Consider the following 14623-nt stretch of genomic DNA (forward strand, 5'->3'; position numbering starts at 1 on the left):
CAGGAACATCAGGGAAGGTAAGAGAGACAAAGGGCTTTGGACCAAAAGAAGGACTATGCCTCCTAACCGGGACACTTGGAAGCTATTGTATATGTACGTGCAGACCCCTTTTTAAAGCCCCTTCATACTTATTAAAGAAATGGTTTATAAAGTCATTTCTGATTTACCAAAAGAGTTAATGCTACGAGAGAGTGAGTTTGAGTAAATTTTTCAGTAACATATCTATATAAAAGACTATTATTTCCTTTAAATCCTAGGGTTCAATTCTAATATCAAGCGTTCAATTTTGCTGAGCGGCTCTTAAATAAGTTTTGGAATAACTGAACTTTTTACCTATTGGAGCCGCTGTAAGGTGAATTATATATTGCAGTACATTCATGTAAGATAGCGCTGCTCCGCTTCAGTTATTTTGTTATATTTATATATCTTTTTAACATGTTTGAAGGAGAGACGGCGGCTATTTAAAATGATTGCTCCTTTGGAAAGCGTTGTCTATTGTCATTCTGTTTATTTTATGGTTTGCGGTAATACTTGCAAAAAATGTAATTCAAATGAAGAGTCTTCTGTTATAATACTTAGAAAAAAAAAAACCTCATAAAATTCTGGCCCGAGAAGCGAAGATATTAAACATAACTAAAGGGGATTACTGTTTACCATTTTGTTACTTAACGTTATTGTCCTACAATTTGTGGGTTATTAGATTAGACTCTTCAGTTCAATCTGACTCAATCTCTGCGCTTATTTCACTGGGCTAGCGGGTTGCTCAAAAAAAAAAAAAAGTATGCTGGGTCCTTTTATTTTTCTTTAAAAAAATGCCATAAGGAGAAGCTGCAGCTCCAGAGTTGCAGTGCAGCTCTCACTCTGTGGTCCTTTTGTATGCCACCGATTGCCTTGATGCAGCCAATCTGAGGCAGGAAAGCGCTCCCACTCAAATCAATAGGAGTGCTTTGTGAGCAGGTACACTGGGGGTTTCTTTAGACCTCCTGGAGCTCTCGTTGACCAGTGCTGGAGCTGACTGGCAGTGAGTACCCCACGTGTACTTGCTGTGCTCTCCTTGACGCTCATCCAGAAGAAATATCACCCCGCTCCCATACATCAGATGCATTACATTCAAGTAACTACCTGTAATAATCAAACTCTTCGGAACCTTCCTCCTGGAGAGTTGGTTAATCTCCTGGACAAAACCACAGTTCTCCAGAGCACAGCAGCTGCTGTAGAATGCACGTCTCATGAATCTCAGCCATCCACTTAGTTGGCTGAACATCATGGCAAGTGTAGTAACAGCACTTTGAGTGCCAAATGTTACCACAACTGCTACCAAGTGTCCTATTTTGGTTCCAAGCCTTTCCTACGCCTCTCTTTCTTACGCCTCTCTTTTTTGTAATACTCTGTAATGCTACACTATACAACATTAACTTTCATTGACTACAATTCCCATGATGTTGAGCCAGCAATAGTAGGAATAGCAGCAGGTAACTGCAGATTGGGCTTAGGGGCTGCACAAACACTAACTTTTGTTGACTGCATCTACAACAATATTTGGCAGCCATATTGCTGGCTGAAGTGGGAATTGTAGTTATAGACTGAGGCTGTGGTGGCCGACTGCACACTACATGCAGCTCCCGTGATATCCAGTCAGCCGTTACTGGCTGAACACCATTGCATTACATTAATTTATATAGCGCCAGCAGAGTCCGTAGCTCTGTTACAACATAGTGGCCCTGCTCTTGCGAGCTTCCAATCTAGACTGGGGTAGTTGTGGATAATCTTTACCACCCCAGCTATTGTAAACTAAAGTTCTCATGTTGCGCAGGTTCATGTTGGTCTGTTAACTACTACTACCCTGGTCATGTAACTAATATTTGCCTCCCACCAGGAAACTCTCTCCCGAGCCAACAAAAGGAAAAGGGGGGGGGGGTGTTGGGGTGCAAGAGGGGAAAGGTAGGGAGGATATTTCGCTCCCCCTGGAAAAAGTCCTACGGACGCCCATGTGCTCACTGATAGGCTTAAGTATTAAGATTTGTTCTAATTTCCATTTATAATCCACTGTAGGATCACTCCACCAACTTTTCCCTTAAAGGGAAAATGAGGAAATATACAAAGAATTAACAATTTGTTTTTGAACATGGTTCTGCAGTTTTCAATATTTTTTTAAAATGGTGATTTCCATTTCACTCCAATCACTCCAAGGTGATTTCATAATAAAAATGCAATCCGATATCAGAATGCTAAAGCTATTATCACCAACAACAAAAAATAAATATATACATATACAAAAAACATATATTTTTGTTTGCCAAGCAGTTTAATTTAGATCATAATTTATGTCATGTCGACGAAAAACGAAATCTTTATTTGTGCCGAGAGCAGCGGTGTTGGGAGTTCAGTACAATGAGAAAGTCATTGTGTACCTTCTGGGTATTGTGTGTTACTTTTCTTCCAGGCTGTTCCGTATTCTTGTCGTCTTCTAGAAGATTAGACTCTAGGAAATACTCAGCGTTTCCCGTTGCCGCTGTTATATTATCATTTTTGTCGATGCTCTCCTCCCTGGTGTTCGCAACCGGCTGTGGATTATTCAACAGCAAACTGCAGAATTTACACACAAAAAAAAGACAAAAAGCTAAAAAAAATCTACTCTCCAACACAATATTCCTCTTACTGCCGCAATTTATTTTAGAAGTTGAATTCTGCCAGAATACTGAACATGGCAGGATGAGTTGCGATGTGATTCGCCAAGTGTCAGGGATTTGGGTTCCTATGAGATTAATATATATTATTATTTATATTTAATGAACCAAAATGAATGAGGGTTTTTATTTTACATTTCTACTAAATCTCCTTGATTCCTATCATATTTAGCAATATTTTCCCTGTTATTCTGAGCAACATATGCCCAATTTAACCAATGGCACACTCCGGGATCGTAAGAGGACACCCCAGTGCCCCATGCAGCCCCACCAATGAAGATGCATCTGAAAGTACCTTGAAAGAAAACTAAACTTACCTTTAGGAGAAGCTCCAGCTCTAGAGATGCAGTGCACTGCTCCCTATGTTGCCTGATTTTTTGGGGGTCCAGTTTTAACTGATTAAATCCGGCTAGCACTGCAGGAAAGCACCCCGGGGCAGATCTAGAGCCTCATCTCCGGAGGGGCAATCACACCAACACAGACACTAACATATCCAGACATCATCAACTCACATGCACACAGACACACAACACTAACACACACTAATCCTGACACACACATAAGCAGACTCACACTAACATACCCAGGCACTCACACCAGCAAAGATACATTAACACTCACACACAACACTAACTTGCACACAGTAACATATCCAGACACCCATACACACAAACACACACCCACACTAACAAACCATACACATAGTAACATACCTAGACGCACACACAGAATAACACACACTAACATATTCAAACACACACTCACCCACACATACTAACATATCCAGAAACACCCACTAAACTAACATACCCAGACACACACACAGTCACCAGTGCCTACACTAACCTAACGAGGCACACGGACACCAACATACCCAGACACACACTGTTACACACAACTCACTTTCCAGGGTGAAGCCTCAGCTTGATCTTAATGCAGCTTTCTGTGCTGCTACTACTACTACCCCTAGGTGACATAACATGACATTGTCTTCTCCTTGAAATTAGGAGATTAAAGGGGTAAAGACGTACTTCTTTATGTCTAACACATGGTGCCCTCTTTTCCTGGTGTGGGCAATTGCTCTGTGGCCCCCTACTGGATCTGCCAATGGAAAGCACTCAGTTTGATGTGTAGATAAATATTAGACCTGTGCATTTGGATTGGTATGGATTTTAATTTGAATTAAATTTGCCAATTTAATTAATTTGTACTTATGTCTGAAAACGAGGAGAGACCTCAACAAAACAAACCACCACGAGGGGCAGCTTCTCACCCATTCCTCCAATCAGGGCAGAGGTTGTATGTAGAGGCTCCAGGAGGCCAGTATAACGCAGCGAATAGTGGGGAGACGTGAACCAAAACAAAAGAAGTGCACAAGTCTAATAAATAAGCAAAATTTCACCAACGGAAATACGCATTACACAAAGGCAGCTTCTAGCCGAGAGGTCCAGTCAGTACAGCTGCATGGGGGACCAGCCTCGGGAGGTACACTGGGCACCCCCCCACAGATCCACAATGGGGTACAACCCATAATGTATACAGGTGCTCTGCTTTCAGTAGAGGAATATGGGGAATTAGGCATCTTTTTCATTTCACTACAAAGAAAACAGCTCGGCGATGTAAGTATGATCAAGTCACATTCGAAGGGTTAAACCAGTAAACAATGAGATATCATATTTGTTTTAAGTAGATGACTTTAGATTACAGTATTTTCTCCCAAAAGAACTACCATCAGCAGTTTTCTATCTACTTGAAAGAAAAGAAGCAGAGACGCATTTACAGCCAAACACTAAAAAACACTCAGAAATCTAGTCCTTTGCATCTGTCTGATTTCTGCGCTGAGGTCATAACAATTCAAACATCCTTTCAAACACCCTAGAAATGAGCAAAATATATAACCCTTTTATAACTTTCTTCATCGTACCTACTGATAAATCAAAATGATTAAATCACTGAGAAAGCAATAGGGTGCCATCTACTGGAATCATCTATAAAACACCAAACAAAAAGCACTGCAAAGAGAAACAGAACTCAAGCACTACTCACATTTTTATATTTTTACCAGTACATACATTGGGTATGATAAAATAGGAAATGATAAACCGACACTTTAGGTAAAGGGGGTCCTGTTTGCATGCTTACACTGCACAGAGGATCACACATGGAAACATATTGATACACACAGTCACAATCACAACAATTAAAGTGGCAACTGCATAAGATTACTAGCCTGTGCTCTGATGTACACTCAGGGCCGGCCCTATAATGGGGCAGACTGGGGCAATTGCCCCAGGCGGCACTTTAGAAGGGGAGGCACTTTGCCGCCCCAAGCGCTTTTTTTTGTTGTTTTTTTTTTAAGCGGAGGAGAGAGAGAGAGGGGCGCCGAGTGGTTTTCGCTTACCCGCTCGGCGCCCCTCTCTCTCTCTCTCCTCTGCGGCGAGTCTCCCTGTTCGGTCCCGGTGCCGGCTTGTAATGCAGAGTGCCGGAAGTGACGTCAATTTCCGGCGCTCAGCATTACAAGCCGGCACCGTGGCAGAGCAGGGAGACTCGCCGCAGGACTGTTTAAAGGTAAGTACCGGGAGGGGGATCGTAGATTATGGCGTCGGCGAAGTTTAAAATGCCCCCCCCCCGACATCGTGGGGGGGGGCGGCGTTTTAAACTTCGCCCCAGGCGGCGTTAAGTCTTCGGCCGGCCCTGTGTACACTGCTTGATACACATGTCTGGGATTTATTGGGTTGTCTCTTAAAATATTTACCCACACTTCACGTTTGTCCTTTTATACAGTTTCTGCAACAAAGGGCAGTCCGGAGCTGTGCTGCAACCATCTAAAGAGGTTTATTCAATAAAGGTCAATCAAGTTTAAGAGTTAATACTACAGATGCACCTTTAAACATCTCATGTAACACAAAAAAATGAAACAACCCCCTTCCCCGAAAAAAATATCATTATACCAATTAACTAAAATGATAAGGTCCACATGAGGTGGACCACCATTAACAATGCCTTCTTCAGGATCAACAGCGAGGTTAAACCTGATGGGCTTGAGTCTTTGTTCTTGTCTCTTCCCCACCCTATGCATAGAAAATGTTGACAATACAGTGAGTATTAAGGGCATGGGCTCCTCAAATAATTCAAAACCCTTGTGTTGTTCTTACTTTTCTGAATGGACTGGGTGCTCCATTGGTGGCTCCTTCTCACTAGCGTCTTGAAGATACATATGTGTTTCCAGCAGCTTCAGCGTCGATGGAAAGCCAATGTCAGTGGGTTTTGAAACAGGCTCGGGAAAGGTAGCTACAGAGACTATCTTATGGCTGGATTCTTACACAACTACTAACAGCCAATTCAACTATGTAATAAAACAATGTTATCACAGATTGCGAACGGGGAGTTTCTTGTTTCACTGCTGAGTGACAAACTAATGTGTTGGTTGCTTACTCTGTGGACACAAAGCTTCCAGTTGCCATGTTTCTGTTTGTACAGATTTCTTACAACAGCATTTAACACTTTAACAGTGCTTACTCTCTTCCAAATGTGTTTTGTGTACCACTGTATTACTGGGCCATTAGGCTGGGTTTGCCCTCTGGGATAGACACAAGGTTAAACTGAATCCATTACCAAGGGCTGAATAAGGTTTGAGATTTATACACCAGACAATATTGGGAAAATCTAGATGAGCCGAATGGCTCTTATCGTCCATCAGATTATATGTCAGATTACAACGCTTCCTTGGAAGCCTGGTAATCAGCAGCGATTCCAGGAGCCGGCACGTGGCTTATTTTGCCCACTGGCTGAAAGTTCCTAGCACTTTACTTTTTGTGGCACACATTATAAACACAAAAGGCAGCCAAGTATTCTCTCTCTGTTGTGGCCTTTGGTTGAAGGTGTGTTGGCCAGTAATGGGCAGCTAGAGTGGTTGGGACATCCACTGGGATTGAAACCTAACCTTAAAATGTGGCAGCCAGCCCTAAACACAAACGTCCAGGTGATTCCTGGGTACATTTAGCCCACAGGAACAATGTATGAGTTTAAATTAAGATAACTTTGATTTTTCTGGTTTATTAGTTTGACATAGAATTTGACAGCATATAACAACCACTTGGCCCATCTAGTCTGCCCATTTTTCCTGACTCAGACCGTGGTCTTGTCTTAGATTCAAGAGCCATATTCCTATCCAATACAGGTTTTAATTACCTTACTTTATTAGCATCTACCCCTTCTGATGGGAGGCTGTTTCATCTATCTACCACCCCTCTTGGAAAAAGGTAAATGAATGGATCACTTATCCTTGAGGGGGGAAATCGTCTCTCTATTGGTCACCTATTGCTATATAGAGTTCAAAAGGCAATACCTGGATTAACAGTTTAATTTCCTTTTTCTAAACAGTCAGTAGCATAACATTGTACTCATATTCAGTTTCAGCTCCTCCGTAGCGTTCAGGCAGATCTACGGCCAACACAAACACTTAAACAGCATCGGTAAAGATGTAAAATACACAAAAAGGAAGACGCCGCAACAAAGCTTAAGATATAGGATTACAAGCACAACATGCTTCTCAGAACATGGTTTGTTTTCTTTTAAGGAGAACCTCTTTGACACATACCTTTATCTTTAACCGAGACCTGTCCACAAATATTTGATTATTCTCTTTATTCACCTAAAGAGCCTCTATGCTTACAATCTGGACAAAACCTTGTGTACTTTATGTGGTTAATACAATTCGTTTAGTAATTCAGCTCAAAGCTTATTGTTCACGGTGTGCACCTTCAGCTAAGAAACCATCAGCTAAGAAACCATCAGTGTTCGAGTTCTCTTTTCCGACCACTTTTTCTTTTTTTACTTTATTTTTAGCCTTAGGGAAAAAGCCTATCTATCTCTGACTGGTCAGCAATGTTCTCTTCCCTGCAGAAGGGCCTGCTTTTTAAATGCTTCTGTATGGTGAGAAGATGGATGGTGATCATCTCATGAGCCATTCAGCCGACCCACTACACCGCAGAACGGTGCCACTACATACGAGATACGCTATCTGGACAAAAGTATTGGGACACCTGACATTACTCTAGATTGTATGCTCAATTGATCAGGGTCCTCTTAGCCAATTGTTTTGGTGTGTCATCTTGTTAGGTTATATATTAATTGCTATATCCTGTCTACCCTTTGTACAGCACTGCGGAATCTGATAGCTCTATATTAAACAATAAATATCAATACACCAACAGGAACTTTAATGACATTGCATTCTAAATACATAGACATTAATATGAAGTTGGTCCCCCCTTTGCAGCTATGACAGCTTCCAGTCTTCTGGGAAAGCTTTCCAGAAGGTTCTGGAGCATTTCTGTGGGATTTTTTGCTCAATTATCACTTGTGAGGACAGGCACGGCTCACAATCTCCATTTCAGTTCATCCCAAAGGAGTTCGATGGGGTTGAGGTCAGGGCTCTGTGCAGCCGGTCAAGTTCTTCCACACCAAGCTCATCCAACCATGTCTTTATGGACGTGGCTTTGTGCGCTGGGGCGCAGTCATGCTGGAGAAGAAAAGGGCCTTCCCCAAACTGTTCCCACAAAGTTGGAAAAGTTATCTAAAATGCCTTGGTATGTCCCCATAGCATATAAAGACATTTTGGACAATGCTATCCTAACCAGAACTTCTCATCCAACATCAGTGTCTGACCTCACAAAGCTCTACTGGATGAATGGGCAAAAAAAAATGCCTAAAGAAACACTCCAATATCTTGTGGAAAGCCTTCTCAGAAGAGTATAAGCTGTTATAGCAGCAAAGGGGGGACCAACTTCATATTAATCTCTATGTATTTTTCATAAGTAGAACAGTAACCTGCACTAGATTGATCTCTCCATTATACTATACAGCCTCTTCCTAACAGCCGTGGTTAAAGTAACTTTTCTAAACATCACTATAAATTATAGTTTTCGACCAGTTTCGTAGTTGTGGAACTGTTACCAGGTCGGGGAGTCTTCTTAAGAGAATTCTCTTGGCTCTTTGTATCACATTTTATACCAACAGACCTCCGTCTCGAATTGAGGCCAGGGATTCCAAACATATTGGCTTAAAATAGTTTACTTTAAAAATTTGAGTATCCTTTCAATATTGATTGGAGTTCTATAAATATTAATGTACTTTTTTTTTATTGGATCATAAAGGTTACCTGTAGATGCAAACAAGTTGATTTCACGCAGCGCCGTAGATATATTTTTTACTGCCAAAGTGTTAAAGGCGGATCATCATGATATATTAGCTGTACTGTATAACTCGAAAATAAATTGCTTGTAATGTTTACTGCCAACAGTGTGTGATATGATTAATTTACTGAAGCACGTAAAATAAGGTTGTGGATAATTATGTTTTGAAAGTCAAAGAACCAAAACCATATAAAAAGTAATAAAACAATGCAGAACAGTGGCATAGAAATAAAAGGAGCCGAGGCAAGCCTTAGGTCTGCAAGAATTGTTGTAAATCCTTATATGAAGAAAGTTGTCCCTTGGCTCCAGGTATTCTCAGCTTTGGCTATGATTTTATATATATATATATATATATATATATATATATATATATATATACAGTGTGTTTACCCCATTGTAAGCTATCATGCATTATCGGGGTAAGCGGCTCCAAATAAGCAATGAGCTGATTTCTATTTGATAAGACGTTTTCATTTACTGTAGATCATCAGGTTAAATAATTTGCTCCTTCTTGAGTGACCATAGAAAGTACACTTTTTCTCGCTTGCTTCTACAGTAACTACCACAGGAGAATTTATGAGCGCAAAATAATGGTGCTCACAATGTATTTATCATGCACATGGAGGCGAATACATAACCGTGGTGGCATGATTGCTTCCCCGAGAGAGAAGGCTGTAATCAATAACATCGGAAACCAGAGAAGAACAAGCTGTAACGGACCAGCCTGTGGCAAGGTTTTTACCTATGAGAACCACTGCTCACCGATTACATTTATTTACATGGCGCCAGCAGATTCCGTAGAGCTATTACAATCACCGGAATAAATTAACATCACACACAACAACAAACTGGTACAAAAAGAGAAGAGGGCCCTGCTTACAATCTAGTTGGTGGTTGAGAGAGAAGGGAAACAGCAGGAGAGGACGGCTTGGATGGGGTTGAGTTGGTTAGGTCTGGATGATCTGTAGAGGTTGTTGGTCAGATGGCTTGGTTAGGATGATGACTGTAGATTGCAGTTCCCTGCAATTTCCCTCCAGTTTAAGTCTTATAAAGAGTCAATTTGGGATGAGGCCATGGCTGCTACATTTCCAATCAAGCGTGTTTCCACGTGAGGTCTAGGATTTTATAGCGCTACCCAACAAGTGGTCAGATAAAGTGATTGTATATACGATGCAGATGTTTTACACCTTGTCTTAACAACTACAATTAAGCTAGGCAAGAGGGCACCAAAGTTAACCCTTTGAAAGCAGCATGGTATGGAGGCAGGCAAAGTAGAGGCATACTAGGTAAGATCAAGGGGTTACAGCAGGAGATGAGGGGTTCAGGAGTGGATCAGATGCAATGAGATAATCATACCTGTAAGAGAGGGAGAGGGTTGAGATTAACACAGATTGCCAGGTGAGTAGTTGGATGGATGTATTAAGTCTTAAATTTGTGTAATCAATGGTTTTTAATGTTTGAACATTTTTTAACCCCTTAAGGACCGGGCTTGTTTTTTCTTTTTGTACACTGTGGCACCGAGGCTGTTTTAATACTTTTGTGGGGCTTGTGTTCAGCTGTAATTTTCTCCTCGCCCGTTTAGTGTACCCACATAAGTTATATATTGTTTTTTTCAGGACAAGATGGGCTTTCTTCAGATTATTTTGATCGTATCATCTTATTTACTAAATAATTTTTAATAAAAAAAAATAAAAAAAACATGGTGAAAGATTGAAAAAAAACACATTTTATGACTTTTATTTGAAAAATCTTTTACTTACCTAAAAAAGCAAGTAAAAAACTAGCTAAATAGATTCTACTACTTGTCCTGAGTTTAGAAATACCCAATGTTTTTATATTTTTTTGCTGTTTTTTTGTAAGTTATAGGGCAATAAGTACAAGCAGCGTTTTATGATTTCCAAACCTTTTTTAACAAATCTGGTCATTCTGCCTCCATCTCCTCTTTGGAACATCATTAAAGCCGGTTAACTCAATTTAACCCATTCAAACCATATATTTTTGAAAACTAGACACCCCAGGGTACTTCAAATGCTGTTATTTTAACCCTTTCCATGCAACAGTTATACAACCACACTTTGTCAAACTTTGTAATAGTAATTTTTTTTATTTTTTTTTCACACAAATTGTACTTTAGTTATAGATATACAGGTTCTGGTATATGTCACTGTCAAACAACCCCCCAATATGTGTTCAGGAACATCTCCTGAGTGCAGTGATACCCCACATGCATGGGTTTGTCGTGTTGTTTGAGATTTAAAATGCCACATTTGGGAAGTGCGCTTTTTTTGTCCATTTTGGTCAGTCTGTACCTATGCCCTATCTTTGAGCTCAGCCACTCCAATTTACCCCATCAGCCATTTTTTATATATATTAGACACCCCTTGGGTATTTGAAGTGCTTTTATTTTAACTCTTTGTTGAGATTTTTGAGAAATTTTAGCACTTGCTCAAAATAATAAACTTTATTTTTTTTAATACTTTTTTTAATATTTTGTTTACACATTTTGCTGGTACTGGATGGTTCATCTAGTGACATCACTGCATAATTATTTTTAAATGTTAGCACATTTTTTTTCCATTTTTATTTTTGATCGCCTCCTAAACCCTTTTAAAACGGGCGTCCGCCACCATACAATGTATGGCGGCTGTTGATGCCCTGGGGAGGGGCCAGACATGGCCCCCGATGCCGATCTCGGCCTTGCTGAATTACAGTAACACCGTTTAAGCGAAGAAAGTGATCGTTGATCACTTTCTAAGCGTATTTAATTTTTTTGAACCGGCAAAGGTCGTTAAGGGGTTGTTTAGTTTTTGTTTACAATCACTGTTTTTTTAAATCCAAGGTTGCAAATGCAAGAAAACCTTTACTAGGGAGTTGTGGAGGATCACTACACAGAGTCAGACAGGAATTTGTCTGGATAGTTATTATTTATTGTTTTATATAAATTCCGTAGCGCTGTACAATAGTTAAAGAACAAAGTACAGGAGATCAGAACAAAAACATACCCAGATCTCAACACACATTTTTCATTGTAAGTAGAGTTTAGTCAGCACCCAGAAACCGACTGGAGCATTAAGTGACACAAAACTCACAGTGACAACTTCCATTCCTATTAACAGGAACATTTTTCCCTCAATTCAACGAAAGACTATGGACAGAAAGGCTTCAAGGCTACAAGATGGAAGAGAGTATCGGTCATGTAAGAACGAAGCAGACTATGGCCAAGAGATGCAGTGCTTAGCAGTAGAGAATGAGCCAACAGCGTTAGTGCTCTAGATCAGCCTTTTAATGAAGCTTTGGCTGTAACAGTTGGATACCACTTAACCTTGGAGCTTTCCCAAAAACTTGTCTGAGCTGCTTGTGGTCATTAGGACCTCCAGTTGGAAAACAACAACATTATATATAAGGAAAGTCGCATTCCAATTCTCGAGAGCCACAAAAAAGCCGGAAATTAAGATTGAGTTGTCGGTTCTTAAGCATCCAAAATGTCTGTTTATGATCCCTGAAGCCAGGACTTTGACACCCATGTGAGATAATCAACTAGCCTCGGCAACCTATTGCAATTTGACACATCATCATGTATTTTACTTAAAACAAATGACATCATAACGTCTTTGTTAAACTCTGTTCTAAGTCCAATACAAACCAAGGAATCAAACTAAATTCCTATTTTTTTAATGTTGGCTTTCTTCATAAATTAAGCTATCTAGTGTGTCCTACAGATGTTCACTTGCAATGCTTATTTCTCATCTTAAATTACATTGCGGATCAGGGGATTTAAAGGACAACGCCGCGATTGCCAAGTAAGTTAGACTAATGGCTACTGGAATTGCAGAAAATGAGTCGAACGCATTCTTTTCAATTCCCTTTACACTAATTTGTGATAATGTTTCCTCTGACTATCTATAATGTATATCTATATTATATATATATATTCTGAGCATTGAAGGAATACAAAGCATTCTGGCACCTCTCGCACATCATCTGTGCAAATGGCAAGACTCGGAGGAGAAAGGGCATATGTATAACTCTTGTGTATTAAAGTCAAGTTCTCAAACATAAAGCAGATGTCGTTACAATGCTCTGATTGTTGTGCTTTGCGAGATGCCAAATTCAATCAAATGCCCCTCATTGCTCTACAACGCTTGGTCTAAATAGTTCCCCTTTGAGCTTACAAATCAAACTACGCACTGTGTGTCTTTTTCCCCCATTCCATGAATCGTCTTTGGCGGATTTTGTCTGCATTCATCCTGTGATAGGGTACTTTGGGTCAACTGTTTTAAGCTTTTTAGAACTCTTTGAAGCATCATTACCTCAACCATTAGAATGCAGTTCAGCGCTACAGGGTTTGCTCTGACAAATGCTCTAAAATTGAGAATTGCATCAGCGTCTTGTTAGTGCAATTATGGGAACATTTCGTTGTGGACGACTAGTCCCAACCATAAACACGATGTTCAAAAGCGAAATGATTCATAACGCATTTCTAAGAGAGGGTAGCAAATGTAGCAACAGAAAATTAAATATTAGCCAAGAACACAGAGAAGCCTTACCCAGGGTGGATTTACTTTGAGTGTGTTAAATTCAACCAATAATTTCAAATGTTTATTTTTTGTTTAAAAGACTAAATATGGTAGATTTTCAGCCACAGATCTGCAGTAAAGTGCCCTTTGTAATAATAATAAAAAAAAATTGGCAGTAATCGCAATTGTTGGCAGGCAATAGGGTGTTTTGGTTTGGCGTACATCGATTTGGAGCTTTCTATATAGTTAAAGCAATTTTGGAGTTAAAAAAAAAAAAATCAATGTTTTGTGCCAAAAAAAGATTCCACACACCATTCCCTTAAGGACACATCTGAACAAAAGGGTGAAGTGGGATTTAATGTGAATATTTTCTAATTTCCAGGTGTCATCAGCTTCCAAAATCAATGTCACTCATTGTGCTGTTGGATTAATATACAAGTTTAGAACGCAGCTCCATGATTACAAGGACAACTACCGAAATTAAGTCCAAAAAAGACCAAAATGTATCCATCTTCTCCACAGCCAAAGTTGCCAGATAGCAAATTGACCTCCTCAACATCTTATCTACATTTTGTTGGCTCCAGCCCTTCCAGTACTGGATGATAAAGGCTGAAGCAACAGACACCATGTGTCGATTATCCATCATACTGTCAAACAAAACATTATTTACTCATACAAAAAATAAATATACCGTGTTTCCCCGATAGTAAGACACCCCCGATTGTAAGACGTATCGGGAGTTTCAGAGGGGTCGGCTAATATAAGCCGTACCCCGAAAGTAAGACATATGTCTTACTTTCGGGGAAACACGGGGGATTTGCCTCCGGTGACGTGCGGTACAAAGAGTGGGGCTGCGCCAGAGCCCCCTTCAACCTAAGCTTGATTCCGGGAGCAGCGGCTGCGGGGGATCGTGTGTTTGAGGCTCGGGTGGACCGAAGCTCTTCCCCGAGGAGGGATGAGTTACCCGGCACAGTGCTGGCTGCTGAGCGCCCGGTTGCAGAGCACTGAAGGGCACGGTGACCGGGGACAGAGGCTGAACCTCCCGGCGGGCAGCGCGTGGCTGCGCGTCCCACGGTCTGTACGGGACGCGGGAGTCCTGCGGGCTTTGAGGGAGAGTCTGTCCCGTGCAGGTGAAGCCGAAGAACAGCCTGTCAGCTGCCTGGTACCCGGGGCAGAGTGCGCAGAGGGCGGCGCGCAGGCGCTGGTTCTCCCTAAGCAGCTC

At 40.8% G+C, this 14623-nt stretch overlaps 1 protein-coding gene across 1 annotated transcript in view; it reads right to left on the bottom strand.

The window, feature by feature from the left end:
* LOC128473875 (cyclic nucleotide-binding domain-containing protein 2-like) overlaps positions 1-5904 on the bottom strand; it is an 82119-nt gene extending 76215 nt beyond the window's left edge. Inside the window, exons 1-3 of the mRNA XM_053456099.1 lie at positions 5843-5904; positions 5639-5758; positions 2412-2586 (exon numbers count right to left, since the gene is read on the bottom strand). Coding sequence (XP_053312074.1) covers positions 2412-2586; positions 5639-5758; positions 5843-5904 — 357 coding nt within the window. The remainder of the gene's footprint in view (positions 1-2411; positions 2587-5638; positions 5759-5842) is intronic.
* Between the last annotated feature and the right edge of the window lie 8719 nt (positions 5905-14623).

The sequence above is a fragment of the Spea bombifrons genome, chromosome 2 (genome assembly GCF_027358695.1).
Source record: "Spea bombifrons isolate aSpeBom1 chromosome 2, aSpeBom1.2.pri, whole genome shotgun sequence".
Taxonomy (NCBI): Eukaryota; Metazoa; Chordata; class Amphibia; order Anura; family Pelobatidae; genus Spea; species Spea bombifrons.